The sequence below is a fragment of the Aedes aegypti genome, chromosome 2 (genome assembly GCF_002204515.2).
Source record: "Aedes aegypti strain LVP_AGWG chromosome 2, AaegL5.0 Primary Assembly, whole genome shotgun sequence".
NCBI lineage: Eukaryota > Metazoa > Arthropoda > Insecta > Diptera > Culicidae > Aedes > Aedes aegypti.
Window position 1 is genome coordinate 165,792,500 of NC_035108.1, and position 23,747 is coordinate 165,816,246.

The 23,747-nt window shown below is 39.0% G+C and overlaps 2 protein-coding genes across 4 annotated transcripts; one reads left to right on the top strand and one right to left on the bottom strand.

The window, feature by feature from the left end:
- Positions 1–812: 812 nt before the first annotated feature.
- Positions 813–5,050, bottom strand: LOC5572284 (40S ribosomal protein S9). Its single transcript, XM_001653919.2, has 4 exons — positions 4,925–5,050; positions 4,477–4,724; positions 3,957–4,143; positions 813–1,168 (listed from the first exon to the last, which is right to left on the bottom strand). Exons 2-4 carry the CDS (start codon positions 4,697–4,699, stop codon positions 991–993), a joined length of 588 nt encoding a protein of 195 aa, XP_001653969.1. The 5' UTR covers positions 4,700–4,724; positions 4,925–5,050; the 3' UTR covers positions 813–990.
- A 2,794-nt stretch (positions 5,051–7,844) lies between these two features.
- LOC23687584 (cleavage and polyadenylation specificity factor subunit CG7185) lies at positions 7,845–23,336 on the top strand. Of its 3 annotated transcripts, none has more exons than XM_011494764.2 (6): positions 7,845–8,188; positions 8,252–8,953; positions 9,706–9,855; positions 10,017–10,462; positions 10,519–10,836; positions 21,407–22,479. In XM_011494764.2, exons 1-6 carry the CDS (start codon positions 8,123–8,125, stop codon positions 21,570–21,572), a joined length of 1,848 nt encoding a protein of 615 aa, XP_011493066.2. In that variant the 5' UTR covers positions 7,845–8,122; the 3' UTR covers positions 21,573–22,479. The 3 variants fall into 3 exon arrangements, with proteins under 3 accessions (XP_011493066.2, XP_021698728.1, XP_021698727.1); XM_021843035.1 differs by having other exon boundaries at positions 7,863–8,188; positions 9,706–9,903; positions 21,407–23,336; XM_021843036.1 differs by lacking the exon at positions 9,706–9,855 and having other exon boundaries at positions 21,407–23,336.
- The last annotated feature ends 411 nt before the right edge of the window (positions 23,337–23,747 follow it).

Consider the following 23,747-nt stretch of genomic DNA (forward strand, 5'->3'; position numbering starts at 1 on the left):
TAGCGTAGGGAGAATCAGCGATCCGATAGAGAAACACGAACGAATGAAGCACCCGAACGGTTGTTTTATTCGTGTATTGATGTCTACGAAAATTTATCGTGCCTCGTGTTTCTGCTTACTTACCTTTTGGTTAGCAGACTGCCTTTGTATCAGGCGTAAAGCAAGGCGTGCTATAATGATGGAAGAATGGAAGCGTAGAATGACCGTCTCTGGTTTTAGCAAATGCTGTGATAGATTATGAGTGAAAGATACAACTACAAAGTACGAGGAAAGGGACGGGCCTGGGATTGAATCCATGACCTGCTTATGAAGCAGAAGCGGTAATCATTAGACCACCAACCACGGTCATCAAATGACAAATTGCTGTAAAATCTTCAAAGTCAAAACCAAGCTTTTGTCAATTACACCTCTTTGCTTCTACCCCAATGAGAATATATTCTCATTGCTTCTTACCCCTATCATTTATGATTAAGAAGAAAATAACTATCATTGTTTTACAAATTTTCAAAACCAGTTTTTTTTTGCTCAAAATTAAAGCAATGCTCAAGAAAATCTATCATTGCATTGCACTTGCTATCTGAAATACGATGATAGATTTTCATAAGGATTGATTAGAATTTGAACAAAATATCAGGTTTTCAAATTTTGATGATTGAATGTTGGATTCTTGAGCCTTAATCATTAACCTTCCAGTCGTCACGTGATGACCACCGAGGTTTTTTTCATTAGTGTTGTACAAAATACAACAGCGCGACGACTGAGTTGTAAAGGCTCTGTCTAAAACATTATCCCTAAATAAGAAAGACCAAAAATTAACTTTTGACAATAAAAGTTTTTATTTTAAATTTTTCCTTATCCGAATAAAAACACCAACCGAACATCCGGCTTCTGCGGTAGTTGCCGGCAACCTTGTTTGCCACACTAGACAATGACAAAACGGCCTAGACATTCCGAATCGGTGTTTTATCTGTACATCGAAAAGCGAGTGGCTTAATCTTCTTCCTCCTCATCAGCACCACCGCTGCCACCCTGGCCCTTCTTCATGTTCTTCCTCTTGACGCGACCAGGACGGCCACCACCGAAGGGCGACTTGAGCGAGAAGTCGATGTGCTTCTGGGAATCCAACCGGACGATGAACGACGGGATGTTCACGACCTGCTTGCGAACGCTGTCGGATTGAGAGGGAAAAGAGTGAAATAAGATCGTTAGAACTTCTTTTAAATATATAAAGCATTAAAAGTATATGATTAAATTTAGTAGTGGTCAGAATGAAAACGTCGCTTCAATCCAAGAAAATAGTGTCCTTCATTTTTCGGCCCATTTGCGGCTACCGTTAGCAAGCAGCAAAGGTTCCTAATGAAGTTTTAATCTTCCCCTGCGTGTGTGAATATGAGCAGTTACCATTGCTCTTCTGGCACCCTAAATCAGCTGGTGGATTGCACGATCAGGGCGTGGCCGAGGGGTTCATTGTTCGATCGCATTGAAGTGACGTTTTCGAGTGACATTTTCGTATGTAGTGTGTCATATTTTTCGGCCCGTTTTTGCCCATCTTGTAGGTAACAAAAAGGTTCCTAATACGACTATTTTTTCTTCCCCGACGTGTGTATTATGAGCAGTTACCATTGCTCGTCTGGCACCCGAAATCGACACGGTATGGTCAATCCGGGCGTGGCCGTGGGGTTATTGGACTCCATTGTATTTAAAGAACGAGATTCGTAAAGTATCAGTGTATCACATTTTTCGGCCCATTTCTCTTCATGTTATTAGAAGTAGAAAGGTTCCTAATGAGATGTTTTACTCTTCCCCAACGTATGAAACGTGAGCAGTTACCGTTGCTCTTCTGGCACTCGATTACAACCATAGTAAGGTCGTACCAAGCGTGGCCGTGGGGTAAAACATTGTTTTGAAAGAGACTCGTTTGCAACAGTCGTCCTTTGCCTATGTATGAAGGCAGAATAGCGTGTCAGTCAGTTTTGCCGTGCTGTTCGTTTCTATAAATTTAGAAGTACATGCACTGTCACCCTACAGTTATGGATCAACTAAAGGGTCTGTTTCACCAAACATTGTAAGCAAAATGGTCGATTTCTCTTTTCAGTGAATAGAGATGACAAGATGCAAGTTTGTTAGCAGTTTTTTACTTGTATATTGGCATCTCTATACACTGAATATGATCGATGAAAATAAATCGATCATGTCATTAAAATATAGAATATGAAACATTGATCCATATCTGTGAAGCGATTGAAAGTTACTACGAAGCTATTTGAGAAAGTATAAGATATATAAAACAATGTCTCACATTTTTCGGCCCGTTTCTCTTCATATTATTAGAAGCAGAAAGGTTCCTAATGAGAAATTTCAATCTTCCCCAACGTTTAAAACGTGAGCAGTTACCGTTGCTCTTCTGGCACTCGGTTACAACCATAATTAAAGTCGTACCAAGCGTGGCCGTGGGGTGAAATCATTATTGTGCAACTCCTAATTGCAACGTGTAGCGTATTAGTCAAGTTTTGAAATACCATTTGACTGACGATTTTTAGAATAAGCGCATCTACAGCCATCCCACAAATATGGATCAACTAAGGGTAATTTTTCAAAACAATATATTTAAAATCAAGATGCCGTTGTACAAAACAGAATTACCTCACTAGCACTGCAGAATACAGTTGATTCCATTAATATACCTTAAATAACAGTGGTATTGCTTGCTGTCGCTGCCTCACAGTTATAAAGCAAAGCCTCTAGGAATATGTTTGACATTTCATTTTTGACAGAAATGTGTAAAAATGGAATCAAAACTGATTATTACATTACATATGTGAACTTTTTTTTGCGTAATTGTAAATCTATTTGATTTGAAATTCTGGTTTTAATCCTACATTGATCTATATCTGTAACTTATACATCTGTGGGAAGGCTGTAAACTACTAGGAATTTATATTAGAAAGTAAAGACTAGATACTGTTTAGATTTAACACAATGTTTCACATTTTTCGGCCCGTTTCTCTTCATGTTAGTTGAAGCAGAAAGGTTCCTAATGCGATATTTTACTCTTCCCCAACGTATGAAACGTGAGCAGTTACCGTTGCTCTTCTGGCACTCGGTTACAACCATAGTTAAGTCGTACCAAGCGTGGCCGTGGGGATAATTGTACTGATGAGTACTTCAATTGCAATTTACTACAAACAAAACCGCACCTTGGTTACCAGAAATTATTCTTTTTTTTTTTCGGTGTAATGTCTCACATTTTTCGGCCCATTTCTCCTCATATTGTAGAAGTAGAAAGGTTCCTAATGTGAAATTGTTATCTTCCCCAACGTATAAAACGTGAGCAGTTACCGTTGCTCTTCTGGCACTCGATTACAACCATATTTAGGCCGTACCAAGCGTGGCCGTGGGGTTATTGATGAGTTTTTTTCTGATACCCAAGAGCTTTTCGTAACAATTATAAAATGCTTCTTTACATTAAGCATATGCTAGTACAAGGTCGTAAGTAACATAATCGAGATCTTTATAGATCCTTTCTTCTGTGAATAAGGTGACAAACTGCATGTTATTTGAGCATATTTTCACCTCTGGTTGCAAGATTGATTTAAAACATTCCCTTTCTATAAATGGTTTAAATTTTACCTGGCGTTCGACGGTTCTATGCATCCACTTCCCGTTGACGTTCTTATCCTTGCGAGATACTAGAGATCAATCCATCCCGAACGGAGTGTATTCCATGAGGACTCATGGTCCCCCTTCTGGAATAATTCCCATTCGATCAGTGTGAGGCGTTAGGTACCCGGGAGTTACCCCCGATATCTAAGTGGCACTCACGATCATTTGCGACAGCAAGCCATCGCAAAATCTCACTAAAGAACTGAGATGGAAAGAAATGCACAGCATGAACATCTGTTGTTCGATTCGACCTGCTCTAAAAGTGGAAATCGTAAGAGTGTATGAATAATTACCGAATGTGTCTTTGGCGGATCAGGACGCGAGCATGATGGTAGGACTTGGCCAATCCAAGCTTGAAGACCTGAGTCTGCAGACGGCGCTCCAGGAAATCTTCGATCTTCAGACCGAGAACGTAATCGAGCTTCATGCGGGATTCATCCAGCACTCCGATACGAACCAGACGACGCAGCAGAGCATTACCTGAAAAAAGGCGATACCGATTAGCTAACATTCGCTAGAAATTTTGATTAAACTTTGTAACGTGTTTAATTTAATACATCAGTTTATTGAAATAGTTACTTTCAACAGGATTAGTTCTGCCAAGAGGTGTCAGAATTTATGGTAACTAGAAATTTCATCATAAAAAACTAGAAACTTTACACAGGGTGGCCACCTACTTTTTGAAGAATTGCATTAGAGATCAAGTCTGTGAAAAGAGACCTGCTACCAGCCCTGAAATTCCCGCTTTCCCCCGGTTCGGTGACCCCCCCGCTCTCCAACAATTTAATCATAAATATAATAAAATCATCTTACCTTGGAAGAGACGCTTCTCGTCCTTCTCCTCGAGGGTAAGCAGCTCTCGGGCCGCCTTACGGATCTTGGCCAGAGTGTACTTGACACGCCAGACCTCACGCTTGTTGCGCAGACCGTACTGGCCGATGATCTTCAATTCCGCATCGAGACGCGGCTTTTCGAACGGACGACGCGGGGTCACATAGGTCTTGGAGAAGACCGACGGAATACGATGGTTTACCATGATGTTGCCGGGCGGACGTTAGCACCTGGAATTCCGGGAGAAACAAGATGGAAGAAGCGTTGAATGAAAACGTGGCGCTTGATAGGAAAGTTGATAATGCTCTTCAATTTTGATTGAATGATAAGAAAACTTCTGCACTGCTTAAAACTTTTGAAACCATTTCAATTTGAAAATCGAACAAAGCTACAAATTTATTTCACTTTACAGAAATAATGAGCAACCAACCTTAGCTCGTCCACAATGCGTGTTGCTTTGTCAAGACTCGACAATGAAAAGAGAACGAACAGCGACAAGCGGAAATGAGCTTGACAGCTTATGCACTTGGAATCGACGCGGCGCTTCATAAATTTTTCGAGGGGCTTCTGAATGCGAAAAGTTGATGTAATGCTACGTTCAGACCTGGGAGGGAGAAACCAATACAAAATTTCTGTACGTCACAGTGAGCCGGGATTCCGCTGTCACGAACTGTCACTGTGAGCCCAGATCTCAAACATTGGACTAACATGGAAAAAGCGCGTAACTGATTAAAACACATTTTCGCATTTCATCAAAAGTGACAAAAATTGAATGAACATCAATTCATGCACATAATGCAAGTAATGTCACGTGAGCACCCAAGCTTTGCGTCTTGGACGATATTATGTATCCGGTAGAAATCAAGACCAACTTTTTTTTATAATTATTGTTTTCTCGGGCCCCGTACGTCGCAGCTTATATGTGAATAGTGCGCTGTATTCACAAAAATCGTAAGAATGCAGCGCCACACTAAAAAACTGATTTCAAAATCGCGCGAGTTGAGGCGCGTCGCGAGTCTCACTGGCGCGATCCGGTTTGGTGGCGGTGCGACAATAATATTAATATTCGATTGCTCAACAAATGGCTCTTCCGCCAACTGATGATGGTCGCACAGGATTGTTTTTTCTATGCCAACTAATTTTTCACCTATTATTCACTCAGGCAAATGGACTATCGATAAACATAGGAACCCCTTAGGGCTCATTCATTTATTTCATAACGCTGAAATTGGCTATTTTTGACACCCACCCACCCCCTTGTAACGCTTTTTGTATGAATGTTATTAAATTTTTGTATGGACCGTAACATCGCTAGGACACCCACCCACCCCCTCTAGCGTTATGAAATTTGTGAATGGGCCCTTATGAAAATTCGCCACAAGAAATCGGGTTGAAATTCATAAATTTGCCTTATGAAACCAGAATTTGAAAACAAAAAACGTTTAACGCGGCAACCTGGAATCGAACCAAGAACCTTGCGATCGATAGGTCCGAGCGTACACCACGCGCCAATTGACGCCTTGATGAGAAGTGACGTTAAAACGATACATAAAGCGTTCGTATTGCAATAATCGTTACACCTTTCATAAGGCAAAATATATTAAATTCGATAGTCCAGTTCGCTGCGTGTTGAGTAAAATTTTACCCGTTTATATACTGTATGCGAGTTAAAAGAATGAGTATTTTTTGCCCATTTCATGATTGTTGGTTGGTTTGACTTTATTAACGAGATTTTTAGCCCTGGGCTAGTTCATCTAGGGACCAACGGCTTTACTTCCTTTCCGAAGGAAGTCGTCACTATAACTTTTTACGTCATAAGTGACTATGTCGGGGGATGGGATTCGATCCCAGGTCCTCGGCGTGAGAGGCAAGTGTTCTAACCACTACACCAGGTCCGTCCCCTATTTCATGATTGTGAAATTCCCCCATTTTATGACAGATATGACTTCTATTCGATAATGGGTATTTTTTTTACCTATTAAAGGGTGTTCGCAAACCACCGTGTACCCTTCTTCTTACAACTCAGTACTACACTGAGCCAGAAATTGCGTACGAATTTCATAAGAGACCGCTTGTGAATTGATTTCTTGACTGGTTTTCTCTCTTTCATAAGACTCTTATGAAACACAAAACGTCCGATATTCACAAGAAATTCTTGTCGTTATCATTAGAGATCTTATGAATATCTTTATTTTCCTAAATTCAAAGAGCGATTCTCTAAATACATAATGGTCCTAAAGAATTCCGTAATTGATATCTATGATCCTTCATAAGAGTATCTTATGATATTATACCTATTTGTATTATGAACGCAATGATCGATTGAAGTTCACAAGTTTTTCTTATGAGTCTCATTAGATGCTTCTTGTGTCTTTATTCCAAAAGAATTTCGTATGGAATTCTTACGTTGTTTTTGATAGGAAGTCGACTGTTTTTCACAAGTGTTACTAATCATTGTCATACGCGTGCTTATGAATCTCAATCGTGAATATTTTGTTACTAGCATCTCTCCACGTAATTCATAAGATTTTCGTATGAAATTGTTAAGAAAATCGTACTCCATTGGATTATCTTATGAATGTCAATGATCAATGCGTATGATATCCAAAAAGAGTTTCTTATGGAATTATATCTGTCTATGTAATGAGTGTTATTTCATAAGTCTGTTGTGGAATGTTATAAGATTCTCGAATGAAGAACAAAATACTTCTTATGTCGTTATTCCATAAGAAATTCTTATGTACCTCATACGTTCCGTTTCCTCAGTGTAGCACAGTTCGTACGGATTGAGTAAATGCTCAGACAGTTTACTTTGCTCAAATCGGATGGGCATGAGCAAGTACTTGGTTTTATTCATACGACTCATTGAAACACATTTGAAGTTAATATTATGGATCCGACAGAAATAAGGACAAACATTTTTTTTCTCAATCTCCAAACGTCGCGACATTTGAATAGTGCGCTGTGTTCATAAACATCGTAATAAAAAATTGTCTTTGGTAATAATGCAGCGCCACACATGTCATTATGACAGTTATGTCGGGAACGAGTCACAGGTCGCGTGTCCCACACGCGCGTTCCGATTTGGTGGGCGCGCGACAATATGGAAATCACTTTTGAATCGCACCGTTGAAACAATCCAAAATTCAGTGCACTTCCATATGGAACCTCATCTCCGTGATCACTTCAACCACTTCAACGTTCCTTTCAGTGTAGTTTCGGCTCGATTACAAAAATTTTCACGCCGCATATCATCGTTGGACCCCTTTCCGGATTCCGTTCTCCGGTGCGCGTGTGAGGTACTAGAATGACAGTTCGGCGTGTTGGCGTTTTCGAACGCTCCTCTTCTTCTTACTTCGTCTTCGTTCATTCGGTTTGCGGCATTTTCGCTGAAAGTTTTGATTCGAGAAGGAAAAACTCGCATCGGGAAGAGTTTTACATTGCTAGTCTTCGCGTAATTTCGCTTGTTTGTCAAGCCTGGGGTTGTGAACCGATTTCGCGAGTGTATGCCGCTTCGTTTGGGATTATTTTGTGATAAGTTTGGTGGAGCTGAGTGGTGAATAATCGCGGGGGAAGAATTCGGTTGATTCGCGGAGCCCTACTTTTGGCTATCGAATGAGAAGGAAAGATGGCCGATGGCGTGGATATTGATTTGTATGCTGATGATCTGGAGCAGGATTTTACCCAGACAAACGTAAGGATTATAATGAGATTTGTTTAACATTTGGGCTAATGGTGCACTGTTTGTTGTTTTTAGGAGGAATTCGGCGGAGAAGGTGGTGATTTATATGACGATGTTATAACTCCTTCGGGAGACCATGGGAGGAATAGTTCCGGCAGAGGTCCGTCAATGGAGCGCCTAGATGGAGTGGACACTAATGGTGCTTATCATCATCATGGGTCGGGACCGATGAATCATATGGCTCGGAGGTTTCAGTTGTATGTCGGCAACCTGTCCTGGTGGACAACGGATCAGGATATAGCGGACGCGATTGCGGAAGTGGGCGTTAATGATTTTCAAGAAGTGAAATTCTTCGAAAACCGTGCCAATGGACAATCGAAAGGATTTTGTGTGGTTTCGCTCGGTTCGGAGAACAGTATGCGATACGTGATGGAACGTTTGCCGAAAAAGGAGCTGCACGGCCAGAATCCCGTTGTCACTTTGCCGACCAAACAGGCGTTGAATCAGTTCGAAAGCCAGCAGAAAACTCGTCCGACTCCGCCGGCGCAGGGTCAGACTAATGGGCCACCGCGGCCTCCGGCGCCAAACATGGGAATGGGCCCGATGGGACCGGGAGGACCTATGGGTGGACCACCGGGAGGACCCAATGGACCGGGTGGTCCTCCGCGAATGGGCATGGGACCGAATATGCCGCCGGGAATGAGGCCACCCCATAACCACCCCATGCCTGGACCACCTATGCACATGGGAGGCCCTCCAGGACCACCGAGACCACAGGTTGGTGAAATTGTATTTCTAATCTGGGTGTATGTTTTGTGTGGTTCAACGAATATGAAATCTATTGCTATACAGTAGGGATGGCTTATTTTTCGGAAGTTTCCAAAACATTCATGTACTCTTCTGAATTTAAATCACATAAAAAGAGGAATTTCAAAGTTTAAGCCAAAAATATTAAAATACAGAAAATATACTATACAATACTTTGATATAACGTAACGTTTACCACGAACAGTCAAACAGGGTTAACCTTATTAATTTCAACTGCAAAAAAAAATGAGAGATATTAGAGGTTACATTTTAAAATTCTACGTCACTAACTCGAAAGTCACTTGCCCGAATGCCACTAGCCCGAATAATAAACATTGTCTATTTTTCAGATAAATAGATTTTAAATTTTGTCAGTGATCTTTCCTGCTTCTAATCATCGACTATTTTTACAAGGCTTATAAACTAAAAGACTTTTAACGTCATGAGCAACTAATAAGTCAGTTGAATTCATACATTTTTTGAAACATATGCTGTTCTTTCGTGTTAGGTATATGCTTCAACAATAGTGGAATTCACGCTTCTCATATTCGGGCTAGTGTTATAGAATTACGTTGGATAGCAGATTTGTATTTCCTACAAACAAGTTTTGCCTGTGTGTGCATGAACGTTTAGGTAGATAATTTTATTGTTTAATGGGACGCTTGAGTTAGTTGTGTTATCATTTCATTCATCATCGCTAATTTACATAATAATTCTCACAGGGTCCACCAATGCATCAAGGAAACGGACCTCCGCAACAAGGTCCACCACGATTCCAAAACCAAGGTCAATGGAATGGGCCACCAAGGATGAATGGTCCAAGACCTGGTGGGCCGGGTGGACCAGGTCCGATGCCACATAGACCGCAAATGGTAAATAAACCGCCTTACCCATCACAGAGATCACAGAGATTCATGGATGTAAATATGTCTTGCTCATTTTTCTTAATCGTTTAATGTTTCGCATCCTTTATTGGTGTGTGGGTGAGAAAATCGTGTTATTAACGTGTGGTGCTATTATGAATCTTTTTCAGTATCAAGGACCTCCTTCCCGTGGACCAAGGCCGGACTGGAATGGTCCTCCAATGCATGGCGGACCTGGCGGTTTTCCACCTGGACCACCTGGGCCTCGTCAAGGGCCTCCTCATATGCAAGGCCCATCTCGTGGTCCTCCGATGGGTGGTCCTGGGCCACAAGGTCCTGCACCTCACGTGAATCCCGCATTCTTCAATCAAGGAGGCGGACCACCTAATCATCCAAACGGCGGACCGACCCCACATGGTCCTCCGTCTGGACAAGGTCCTCCGCCCCACTTCAATCCACAGGGAGGAGCAGCACCCCGTGGTCCTTGGCCAGGTCCTGGTGGAAAGCCCCCTGGAGGTCCATTTCCAGAGCATAATATTGCTCCACAACTGAGTGAAGCCGAATTTGAAGAGATTATGACTCGAAATCGTACCGTTAGTAGTTCAGCTATAGCTAGGTAATTCTATAATCACTTTCATCTAAAAAACGCATTGACAATGAATTATTCCACAGAGCCGTCTCGGACGCAGCTGCTGGAGAATATTCGAGTGCAATTGAAACACTTGCTACGGCGATATCCTTAATCAAACAGTCCAAGGTCGCTCACGACGAACGGTGTAAGATTTTGATAAGCTCGCTCCAGGATACTCTGCATGGCATTGAGACAAAGAGCTACAGCCGACGGGAGAGGTCCAGATCTCGTGATCGCACATCTCATCCTCGTTCGAGATCAAGACGAGAACGGTCAAATTCTCGCGGTTACCGGGAGCGATCGCGTGAACGAGATCGCGGAGGAGATCGTGATCGTGACCGCGAGCGTGAACGTGATGGGTGAGTAAACTTTAATTTGTGTGATTATCGCAGAAACCAGGCCGTCATCGGCACATATCGTTAGAATTCAAATGTTTAGTCACTGTTCAAAAGAATTCGCTGAAACTAGGCGAGAAACATTTTGGTTAACTCAAATTGCTGGACCCCTCGATAGCCAGCATGCTAAACACACAGACAAACAGACGTCACACTCTCACCGATGTCCATCGACCACCTTTTTAACGGCAGATTCAAATATATGGTAGGTGGCCAATCCACCACCCGCAGCGCTCGCATCGTTTTTGTTCGCGTTTGACGTTTACACACTACCGCCATCTGTTGGTCAATCGGCCAAACACACCGAATTTAGCATTGGGCGTACATGTCATCGTGACTATGATTTTGATCGGGATTTGTTCTAAGTGTTACGTCTGTTTGTCTGTGCTAAACAGTTGCCAAAAGCCAATTTTTGATAAATCCTAACCCTTTCTTTCCCACGGTAGCTCCCAGGGCTTGACTGATTTTCGACGAACTTGAGACAAACCGAATTAGACGAATACCTACTATGCAATAGTTACAACACACAGACGAATTTTAGCGAAATACACCGAGAAAACCGAAAAAACAGGAATTTCAAAACAGAAATTATGTATTCACCCTGAGCTCGGATCACCATTTTGCCGCTAGGGGTGGCGCTAGTATGCATGTAAAATTGAGCATTTTAAGCATGTTTCGTTTCATGTTCCACATGAGATAGAAAGTTCGAGCACAGACAAACAGACGTCACACTCTCACCGATGTCCATCGACCACCTTTTTAACGGCCGATTCAAATATATGGTAGGTGGCCAATCCACCACCCGCAGCGCTCGCATCGTTTTTGTTCGCGTTTGACGTTTACACACTACCGCCATCTGTTGGTCAATCGGCCAAACACACCGAATTTAGCATTGGGCGTACATGTCATCGTGACTATGATTTTGATCGGGATTTGTTCTAAGTGTTACGTCTGTTTGTCTGTGGTTCGAGCACAGACAAACAGACGCCACACTCTCATCGATGCTAATTGACCACATTTTTAACAGTCGATTCCAATATATGGTGGCCCGCAGCGCTCGCATCTTTTTATTCGAGTTTGACGTTTAGGGGCAATATGAACATACTGGGCAATATGAGCCACCTCGGATTTGACCTCAAAAACAGTGTTTTAATGGGTGATATGAATAAAAAACGTGAAACTTTACTACATGTAGCATCTACTCAAAAACAAAATCCACAAAGTTTACTACACTTTTGGTATGAATAAAAAACTTTTCGAACATGTAGGGGCCCATTCACAAATTTCATAACGCTGAAGGGGGTGGGTGGGTGTCTCCGTAATGTTACGGCTCATACAAAATTTGTAGAATATTCATACAAAAAGCGTTACGAGGGGGTGGGTGGGTATCCAAAATGGCCATTTTTGGCGTTATAAAATTTGTGAATGAACCTGTTGACGCCAAAAGCTCAATTCATGGGGGAGTTTGTCTGGCTTAGGTACACTGAACGGATGGTTTCTTCTACCAGAAGTCACTAGAACACGTTTTGTTGCAATTCATTGTATATTGGTGGATTTCGACTTGTACACTTGAACTTTATGGTATTAACAGAAGTAATAGGATGGTATTGGTACCATTTGAACGCTGACCAGCAGCACAACTGGCTTGAGTATCACTCACATAATAGATGATTTCTGGACTAACTGTCTACTGGACTGTATTTTGTACTAACTGTTACTTATTGTCACTTGGACTTTATATGTGCTTCTTGTACAATGGGATTTCATACAATAGAGATTCATCTCTACTTTTAGTAGAACGCAATTGGTCTTGTTCACTATCTAGTGTTGGTTACAATAAGCAAATGGTGTATCAATAACTGCTATATAGTTGGTCACACAAACGTAAATAATTGATGTTCAATTCAATAATGTGGTATCTATTCGAGAAATTCATACGGAAAGGTCTTAACAGAACCCTACACGGAGAAAACGAAAAACCCATATTTGAGTATTTTTTAACTTACTTTTGAGTTATTTTTCTCTCCCCATTTCATTCGCTCCTTCTATTGTTGTCAGAGAGCGAAGAGCAAAACAACCCAAAAATCGAACCTTAGTGCGTTACCTCGAATTTGAGTAAGTGGCACAGTACTGGAAGTTGAGTTATTTGATCTGCCGGTTGAGTGAAAAGAACTTACCCCATTAAACATTTGACAGTTCACAGCCGACTAAATTGGTTGAAAAATCGGTCGATTATTGCACCGACGCTTATGGAAGATTAACACAGGGATCAACCGAATATCACCCGATTTAATAGGGTGGACCGACGCAATCCTACTAAATAGGTGGATAAATCGGTATTTTAAGTAAAATCCAAGCAAGTTAACCTACTAAACATCAGATTTCCTCGGTCACCCGATTTAATCTAGCGATTAGTCAGTTGATCGCTGTGTTAAACTTCCATAAGCGTCGGTGCAACAATCGACTGATTTTTCAACCAATTTAGTCGGCTGTTGAACTGTCAAATGTTTAATGGGGTAGCCAGTAGGTATTTGTTCGCACTGCTGCAAATGAAAACAACTTCTACCCCGTCAACCCAAAATTAGGTTAACGCACGAACCCCCGGAATTGAGTGGAATGAACTCACTTTTGAGTACTTCATTTTCTCCGTGTAGTACTTACTACTTTCGAACATGAGCAGTGACAGAAGGTGCACGTTAAGAAATTTCCATTCAGAGTGCAGAGTGATTCTGCACGTAAAGAACAATCTATTCAGAGTGACGCTTGAAATTAATACAATCATGCATATGACGGAAATGCATGGAATCTAATCGATTACGTGACAATTTGCACAAAATCATGAAGAATTTGACAAGATTTGTAGTGTAATTTTGCGATTAGTCTGGTATTCTCTTTATGTCTATGATTTTATCACATTTTATGATGATGGTACATCAAAGAATTTTCTGAGTAGTTTTCGGTCTTGGCCAACGCCAGTGATTGATGATTTTTTTTAAATATTAGCTTAACATCTATGAAGAGATCTTGAGACTACAGTTATCAAATTAGGAACCACATATTTTCTTGCACCAGTACTGAGATTCTGGTGAGATTGCGGTAGAATTTTGATGCTCCCCTTGTGTTTTCTTAACAGCATGTTGAATTCCGAAAGTTTTAAGTGTTTCTGTGATATTCTCGTTATTTTGGTGGGGTTTCTGATAGTATCCTTGGAATTTTTAGAACTTAGAATGTAGAGATGTTTATGGGAATTGTAGTGATTCCATTGGTAGTCGTTAGAATTCAATGAGGATCTCCTCTAAAAAACCAGGGTTCCCTTGGAAATTATTGAAATTTTTATCGATTTCACAAAATCCCATTGAAATCTATAAAATATTTACCGACATTCAAAAGGTTTATATTAAAGCTTTGCTTTGCAAATCAAACGAAACTGGAGATCAACGGAATCTTGAAGGTTTTTCCAATAATTACAAAGATTGATTTTCAGAATTACAAATATTCACACAATAATTCGCAGGAATCCCACCGCAATCTCATAGATTCTTACAGAAATACCGTCTCAAAGATACCCACAGAATTCTTAGAGATTAAGAATCCCATTCCCACCCCAATTCTAGAGTTTTTACCAGATTTATAATATTTCCGTAATATTCCTAGAATGGAAATTAAACTTCCAGAATTATCATAAAAAATCCGACATCCCTATCGGAAACCCAAAGTTCCTACAGGAATTCCAGAATTCCAAAGGAAATCTGAGATGTCAGAATTTACACGTAAAATTCACAATTACATTATAAATATCTGAATTCCTACCGACCTCCTAAAATTTCTAGAAAATAACATAATTATCGTAATGCCAGAATTCACACGGATATTACAAATTGCTACTGCCGGTAATCTTACCGGAATCTCAGAATTGGTGAGGCAAATGTTTTCGTAACCTCAGAATTCCTAAGTAAAACTCAAAATACCTTCCGAAATATCAAAACTCATATCGTTTTCCCATAATTTTTACTCAAAAGTAAATTATTCCATTCAATTCCGCAATCTCAAAGCATGTGTAGCAACCTCTGAAGCTAACTACCAGTAGCTTTGTAGTAAATGCTACCTTTATTCATAGCAATGCGTTGTTTGTAGTTTGTTCGAAAGGTGTAGAAAGGGAAATGACACAAACATGTTCCAGTCGTGTTCCACATATAGCGTTTACTACCGAGAATGTAGTAAACTCAACTTTACTACATTTTATTCATACGGCCCAATGTCTAGTGTCATTATGATCTGCTAGAGGATGCTTCAAATAGCCACCACAATAAAAACCGTAAAAATATTTGTTTTACAACTCGAGATATTCACAAAAATGTACATATTTGTCTTTTGTCATGAAAAGCTTATAATTTTGGTAGTTTTCAATTAAGGCTGTAAAACAATTATATTTATTATTCTGGCAAATTTTACCAATCAACTGATACTTCTGGTAATACTGAACAAATCGAGAGCGAAATTAGATTTATTCTAGAAAAAAATGTTGGAAAACAGAATATTATTTAAAAAGTGAAGGGGCGGGGCAAAATGAGCCACCTAGATTTAAGCAAAACAAACAGAGTTTTAAAAATAAAAATTAACTGCCGAAATATACTAGATTATTTTTACTGCATAGTCATCTTGGTGCACCATTACAAGTGCAACACTTTGCTAGAAAATAGTTTGAACCAAATGTCGTAATTTAATACTAGAATTTCGTGGTCTGATAACTATGTGTTATGTATCTATCAAAAATAAGCCGCTAAAATTATTAGTTCCAAGCAAAGCTGATAAAATTTTCTTTCCAATATTGTGCTGGTTATCATAAGCTCTTCTCTATATTGTTTCAAATAAAAATCACACGATTGAATGAGGTGGCTCATAATGCCCCATATGGTTGGTGAACACGCAGAAAATCATGGTTTTCAAAAACGTTCCTTAAACAATTTGCAAGTTGATTTTAACATTAATTATCGTCATAACGTGGAAGATAACATGTTATAGTACAAATCACTTGCATTTAAACGATAGTTTTTGCTGTTTTTCATAGCATTCCATGACGTTTTCCTTAGGTGGCCCATCATGCCCCGATCACCCCTATACACTACCGCCTCCTGTCGGCCCATCGGTCAAACACAGTGATTTTAGCATAGGGCGTACATGTTGTTGCGACTATGATTTTGATCGTGATTTATTCTAAGTGTTACGTCTGTTTGTCTTTGGTTCGAGTATTCGGCAAAGTTGTTCAGAAAGTTAAGAACATCCGGAAGACAGACATTTTGGTTCTGTCGCTAGATGGCGATAGTGAGCGTATGAAATGAGCATAGGGGGAGATCTCCCAGTGCCGGATAGCACCCAATACCGGACAAAGTCGAAACATTGAGAAATCATGGTCCAATCAAGATGGTGTATTAGTAGAAAAGACAGCTATTATGTAGACTAATGTTTGCGAAGAATAACACATCCTTGAAATTAGTAATTATTTTGAATATGAAAAAATACTTTGGATCCTGCAAGCATGATCGAACATAATCCTAATTTGATAGTATGAATGTATTTTGTACCATAATTGAAGTAAATATGGACAAATTACAATTTTGGTTAAGCACCTCCTGTCCCTCAGTTTCGGACAGCTTGATTTGTTATATGATATCTTTGTAATTATTGCATCAGTGTCTCAAAATACATTCATTTTTCATGGGTTCCGTCGATCATGGTAACAAACATGCAATAAAATTTAGAAGAATGAACATTCAGAACAACATCGTAAAATGTGCTATTTTTCATCATATATGAAAGAGGTTTTTGATAGGCATCTTGCAAACTAAGAAAAACTCAGATTATTCTTGTGAATGTTGCAAATGCATTGAATTGGCAATTATAAACTATTCCTATAGTGTACACATTCAATGATGTTCAAATTTACAGAATTCGAGGCATTTCCAGATCGTGTCCGGTATTGTGTGCCACCTTTCAAGATCGATCAATTTGGTACTAAAATACATCATCAAAATGCAATGTCAAAATTCATATTTATATTTTCAAATTATTTTTGTACACTATAAAAATGATAATATTTATCATAAATGGGTAACACGAGCCCATAAAATCAATATTTTTCGAATTATGAATTTAGTGGCTTAAGTGTCCGGTACTGGGGGATCTCCCCCTATATCTCATGATCCAGATAAGATAGTGTTGAATACGCGTCTACAGGTGGCCGTGATAACTATAACCCGAATGAGGCGTACGCGAATTCAATAATTAAAACTAGACTACTTTATTTAAAGGTACCGGTACATAGAATGGTGTTCTCGGGTAGGCGGAAGTCGTAATGACATTTTTATATAAACTGACATAGCATCAGTCGCATGACAGTCCAGCTGTCAGGATGAAGCCCAGTGGTAAAGCGAGGAGTCATTCGGTATAAGACCGTGCTTCCAGCTCTGCTCCATTCGCCCCAACAGATAGAAAGTTCAAGTCTACGACAAATTTGTTCAGAAGACCAAGGAAATCTGGTAGGCAAACAGTTTAGTTCGTAATTTTGCCGCTAGGTGGCGGTAATGAACATGTGAAATTGAAAATTTTAAGCTAGTTCTGTATTGTGATCCTGATGAAATAGCAAGTTCGAGTATTCGGCAAAGGAATTCGGACAGCAAACAGTTTGATTAATTATTCTTCAGCTGCGTGGCGCTAGTGAACTAATGAAAATGAGCAGTTTGAACTTGAAATTGACGGGATCCTCCCGTTATAAAACACATGATCAGTTTTAAAGTAGATGGAGTACCATGTACCTTTTAATTCCGCTCCTAAATGCTTATCTTTGACAGATACGCGTATTGTGGATACGAGTAACTGACACTGAAGAAGACTGCAAGTGGTAGTCGAAATACGCGTATCTGTCAAAGATAAGCATTTAGGAGCGGAATTAAAAGGTACACGGTACTCCATCTACTTTTAAGTTTCTCTATTTGAGATTCTGCTCAGAGGATTCGAACATTCATTAAAGAGACATGATCAGTGTTACTGCGGTACAATGTAGCCATTCTGGTTCTTTAACTCGATATCAAGATATGGAACATCCAGCACCAAATTTTTGGCTTCACTCCAGTTGTTCGTGGATGACAGCCGTTTCAGTCTTGTGATTTGGAAGTAAGGGTCAGAATTATATATTAAATCAGGTCTAATACAATGTATATTCAAGTGTTCCTGATCTGATTCATATTCTACTGTTTCTAGTATGATTTACGTCATGTGTGATCGGTTCAGGCCTAGCTAACGTCATATTCAAATTATTCAATTCAGAACCACTTCATATCCAAGTGGTTCAGGATTGATTGACTTTATATTCAAGTGATTCATGTCTGTTTCACTCCATATTCATGTGATTTACTTCATATTCAAGTTTTATTCACTATATGTTCAAGTGATTCAGGTATGATTCACTTCACATTTAAATGATTCAGGACTAGTTCATCTCATATTCAAGTGACTTATGACTGATTCACTTCATATTCCGGTGATTAATGTGTGATTCGCTCCATATCCAAGTGATTCATGTTAGATTCACTCCATATCCAACTAATTCATGTCGGATCCACTGCATATTCAAGTGATTCAGGTCTGAATCATTTTATATTCAAGTGATACAGGTCTGAATTGCTTCACATTCACCTGATTCAGGTATGAATTACCTTTATTTAGGTTATTCAGTTCTGTTTCACTGCATTTTCCAGTTATTCAGGCATGATTCACTACATGTACAAGCAGTTTAGAGAAGATTAACTCCACTTTCAAGTGATTCATGTCTGGTTCACTTTATATTCAAGTGTTTCAAATACGATTGATTTTGTTTTCTAGAGATTCAGGGCTGATTTACTTCATATTTGAGGAATGATTCCACCCCATTTCCCCGAACGCCATTACTCCGAATTCCTATATCATAGGCAAATGTCATCATGTAAAGATAATTGTAAATTCGGGGAATTAGCATCCGGGGTAATGATACAATCTGGAATGTGGCATTCGGGTTGATGCCATTCGGGGTAATAGGGTAGAATCATGAGGAATTCATAAACAATCCACTTCAACTTTAAATAAACATTGATAGCTGAAATCAATTGGATAAGTAAATTTTTAGCTGAATAAGCTGTTGATCAGCTGCCAATAATACTTAAATGATACACTTCATTTACAAGTGTGATTTACTTCATATTCATGTTTTATAGTTTGATTCAATTCATTTGTTAGTGATTCGGGTCGCGTTACGCTGGATTCTAAAATTTCTCAAATTTCCAACTCAAGCGCATGGAAGAATGGTAGTCGAGAACTGTCAAAATGTATGGAAAATAATGAAAAACGTAAATTACTTGCAATTAGGAAACTGGTTCAAAAAAGTAGTGATTAGAAATCAAACCTTACATGAATACATAACTTTTTGTGTTTAGTTTATCTTCCGTGGTGCTTTCTTTGCTTCAGGATTTCGTTTTTACTACCACTGAAAAAGAACCGTACGAGATTAAAGTCCGAATTACTTTATATTCCTGTAATTCAGGTCTGATTCATTTCTAGTTAAAGTCAAATTTTAGTTTCACTGCATTTCCCAGTAATTCATTTCGAATTCCCACCATTTCCAAGCAGTTTAGGACTGATTCACTTAATTTTCTAATTCACTCCATGTTCAAATATTATATGAATTTCAGTAGATTCTGGATTGTTCTACTTTATTTTTTATTTTTTTGGAAATCATGTCTGATTCACCTCATTTAGGCTTGTCTCACATCATATTCAATAGTTTCAGGTCTGATTTACTTCATATTCCAGTGATTCAGTTCTAATTCACTTAATTTCCTAGTAATTCACGTATTGGATGTTCAAGACTCGAATTTTCGATCTTATCTGGATCAGAAGATATAACTCGCTTGAAAAGCTTAACTTTATTTGCTCTTCCGCGACACCAAGCAGATTTTTTTAAATCAAAAGTCCTGCTATCCGGATGTTCTTGACATCCTGAACAACTTTGCCGAATACTTGAGTTTTCCATCCCTTGTGAATCCTAGTAGAATTTGCTTAAAATGCTCATTTTTACATGGTAAGTAGCGCCCCTAGCAGCAACAAGCGGATGAACAACTTTTCTGAAGATCGCTTCATAGGCGTAAATAGCCATTAGACTTCTCGTAAATAGCCACGGCCCTTCTCATTAGAAGTAGTCGATCGTATAGGATTTACATAACCTTACAATGCTTGCTTCGACAATTTTTGTGAACCGATTATAGGACCGCACTTTCATGCAAAACGAATGAACGTAATTTAAAGTATATTATTTTCGGTAGGTAGGGTCGGTGCTCCCTTAGTAGACAGTCCCCTATAGTCGCACTAGTGGCTTTTTACGGCCGTTTCGCTATAAATCTTTTCAAAATATTTTTTGACATGAAGGTCAGAAGCTATTTATCTAAGTACCATTGATACACAGCTTGATTTTGTTCATAAAATAATCGAAATAATTAGTTTCGCCCAAAATTTTAGCTCCCTTGCGCCTATAGTAAACTTATTGTTCCTATAATAGCACTACTGAGAGAAACTATTTTTTATTATACGAAATAATTGATAAATTTAGAACTTTTTTTACATTAAACGAAAGCTTCTGATACATATTTTGTAGGAAAAATATAAAAGTCTTGTAAAAATATGGTTTCGATTAGTGTTTTGCCAACGCCGTGATGCTAGTGCTACTATAGGAACAGAAATTAGAAATAGTGCTACTATAGGCACATGTATTCCTATAGTGGCACAAGCGACAATAAATACAAACATATGAGTTTTCGTAGTTTTCATATTTTTTCCACAACACCAAGATAAAAAGCTTTCAGATGATGTAAAAATAATGCCGCTAGCGTTATTTTTCGATTTTATACGAATATTTGTTCTTAGTTATGCGGCTATTGGTACATCGACCCTATATGACGTTTCTTATACAATAAGATAAAACTAGTATAAAATAAATGAATTTAAAACGGACAGTATCGCTCATGGACATCCGACGGAAGGGCAATACGAGGAGTCCACCAATTTGAATCAACTAAACGCTTCTCATCTGTTTTTTGGCATTACGTCCTCACAGGGACAGAGCCTGCTTCTCAGCTTAGTATGAGCACTTCCACTTATTAACTGAGTGCTTCCTTTGCCAAAGGTGCCATTTTCGCATTCATGTGGCAGGTACGATAGTACTTTTTGCCCAGGGAAGTCAAGGAAATTTCCATTATGAAAATATCCTGGTCCGACCGGGAATCGAATCCAGACATCTTAAGCATGGCTTTGCTTTGTAGCCGCGGACTCTAACCACTTGGCTAAAAAAGGCCGCTTCTCATCTAGTTTTAGTCGTTTTAGTATATTCTATCAAACAATGGCAAAAAATGGAGTTCTAACTATATCTGCGAATGACGGCCTGGTTTTCGCGAGAATGACTCATTTGTATACACAAGAAAGTATCTTCACCGAATGCTTCATTTCGTTTCAGGTCTAGACGCTCTCGTCCCCGCAACAAAACCCCAGAACCAACAGTGGAAAATACAACAGACAACTCCAAACGCTACTATAACGACGATCGCTATAGGTCATCGGACCGTGATCGCGAACGTGAACGTGATCGTGAGCGTCGCGAGGAACACCGTTCCCGACATTAGGATGCACATCAAATGTGCCCTTTTAAACGATTCATTCTGCGTTCGATATGTAATCAGAACGCTTTCGAAGTTTTGTTTTATACGCTGCTAACTAGTGGTATTGTTTCTTACTATGAGGCAGCATTATTTTGGAAATCCGCTTCAACATTCTTCAGACACACACTTTATATTGACTTCTTTTTGTATGTGTTCGCAAAAAGTAAGCCCTCCCATCATTAGTTTTTAGGGAAAATGTTTAGACTTATACTCATTGGTCTATTGTTCGAAATGAGCAACAATCTGAATTTTAACACTTGAGACAGTGTAAAATGTACCCTGAAAATAGGGGTATCAATCCCAATAACCACGTCATTCATCCGCTAACAATTGGGATAGTTGAATGCATATTTCGTTGCGAAATGCAATTCGAAGTCAAATGTAATAGAACATAAATTATAACTGTGGTTATATACCGCTACATACTAAAGATAATTGTATCATCCAATATTAGTAATTGTAATGATCGGCTCCGTACCACCACGTACACCGTTGGGCATCAAACTTTAACCCGCAAAAAAGCAACAATAAATGGAAGCGATATTCCACATCTCTTCCATCCATCCAACTCTCGTCGCTTGCACCGGCAGTATCCCTGGAACAGCATTGTACATTTTGCATCGTTTTGTTCACCCGGATCATCTGGTCAACGGTGAGCAGCCCAGACGGTCAACTATCGGAATCGTGGAATAACCTGGATCCCAACGTTGCATCAGTGTTGAATAGAGCAGCAAATAAAAACAAGAAGATTGTATTCAATTGATTGATTAAACTAATTACGATGATAACCAAAAAAGAAGAAAAAAAAAACAAAACCTGTACTGTGTATTTTTCTATAGCTAAGAGTTTAAATTGTACATTTATAAGACTAGCATTTTTAAGTTGTTTTTAGTTTGTTTCTTTATTGTAGTTTCTATTTATTCGCTTTTTTAAGTTTTCAAACCATTCCAATATGTTGTGATACTTCAATTCTGGCGGAGTGGCATCTTTTGTTTTTGTTTTATTTTGTTTTGTCAATTGCAATGCATCTTGTATGCCAAAGATATCACTTATTGTAAATAAGAACGAAAAGACTGATGTACTCATTTTGTGTGACTGATAGTTATTTACAATAGATATACTCAAGACAAAATCTTTGTGTGAGATTGGTGTGGGTGCTAATTGAAGCATGATTATCGACACTTTCAAATTCATAATCCTGTGATATTTTAGTAATAAGGATTAGAGTACAAAACAAACTGCAAATGATTGTTTATTCCAGCATCACTTTTTAAGATTCATATGTACCGTTATTCTTAGGTTCGACTTGCATATACAGAGCGTTTGTTAGGAATAGCTTTTACAATCCAAATACTTTTTCTCATTTACCGATCAAGAACATATTTGTTAGCTTTCTGTCGGTATCTTTACAAATCCTTACTGTAATGCAATGTAACAGTAATTATTTATCTGCATGTTCTACAATGATCTTCAATTTGTTCCAAAAGTATTTTATGGCCAGACAGCTTTAGAGCATACTAATTATCAGTTCAATCATTAATTAGCTTAAGTCTCTGAAATGTGAAACATAGGTACTTGAGCAATACCCAAAGGTCCCTCAATGAGAGGCGATATTCGGTAGAAAGAACCGTTGTAAAAGAATCATTTGTAGAACATCTAGCGCTACTTGTTTTTCTGTCATACCTGAATTGTCAAAGCGATCAACAAAATATATAATTTTGATGCAAACACATGCTTTTTCAACCGCGTAAATTCGACAGGATATCCTTCAATAATGGTAGACTGCAAGGAGGATAACTATCAATACTAAAAAACACATAATCGCATAAAGAGTAATGCAACTTGGTGCAGGTAAGTGCAAAATATAAAACATTGACAATACTTAGATAATCTTAGATAGACTAATACATTGCCTTCTGCTTAACAAAGGCATAACACTTCCATGGTACAGAGTGCGGCATTATAGGGCTGGTAAGGAGACACTATTTCATGTTTCGGTCATTATTACACAGCGTAACAAAAATGGCACTTTTGCGTGTCTCAAGTAGATTTGGGGTTGCTGAATCTGATGCCGTTTTAGAAATGTCCCTGCACGTCATAATTTTTAGATACAGGTCGCCAAAGTTGTATAAAATATAG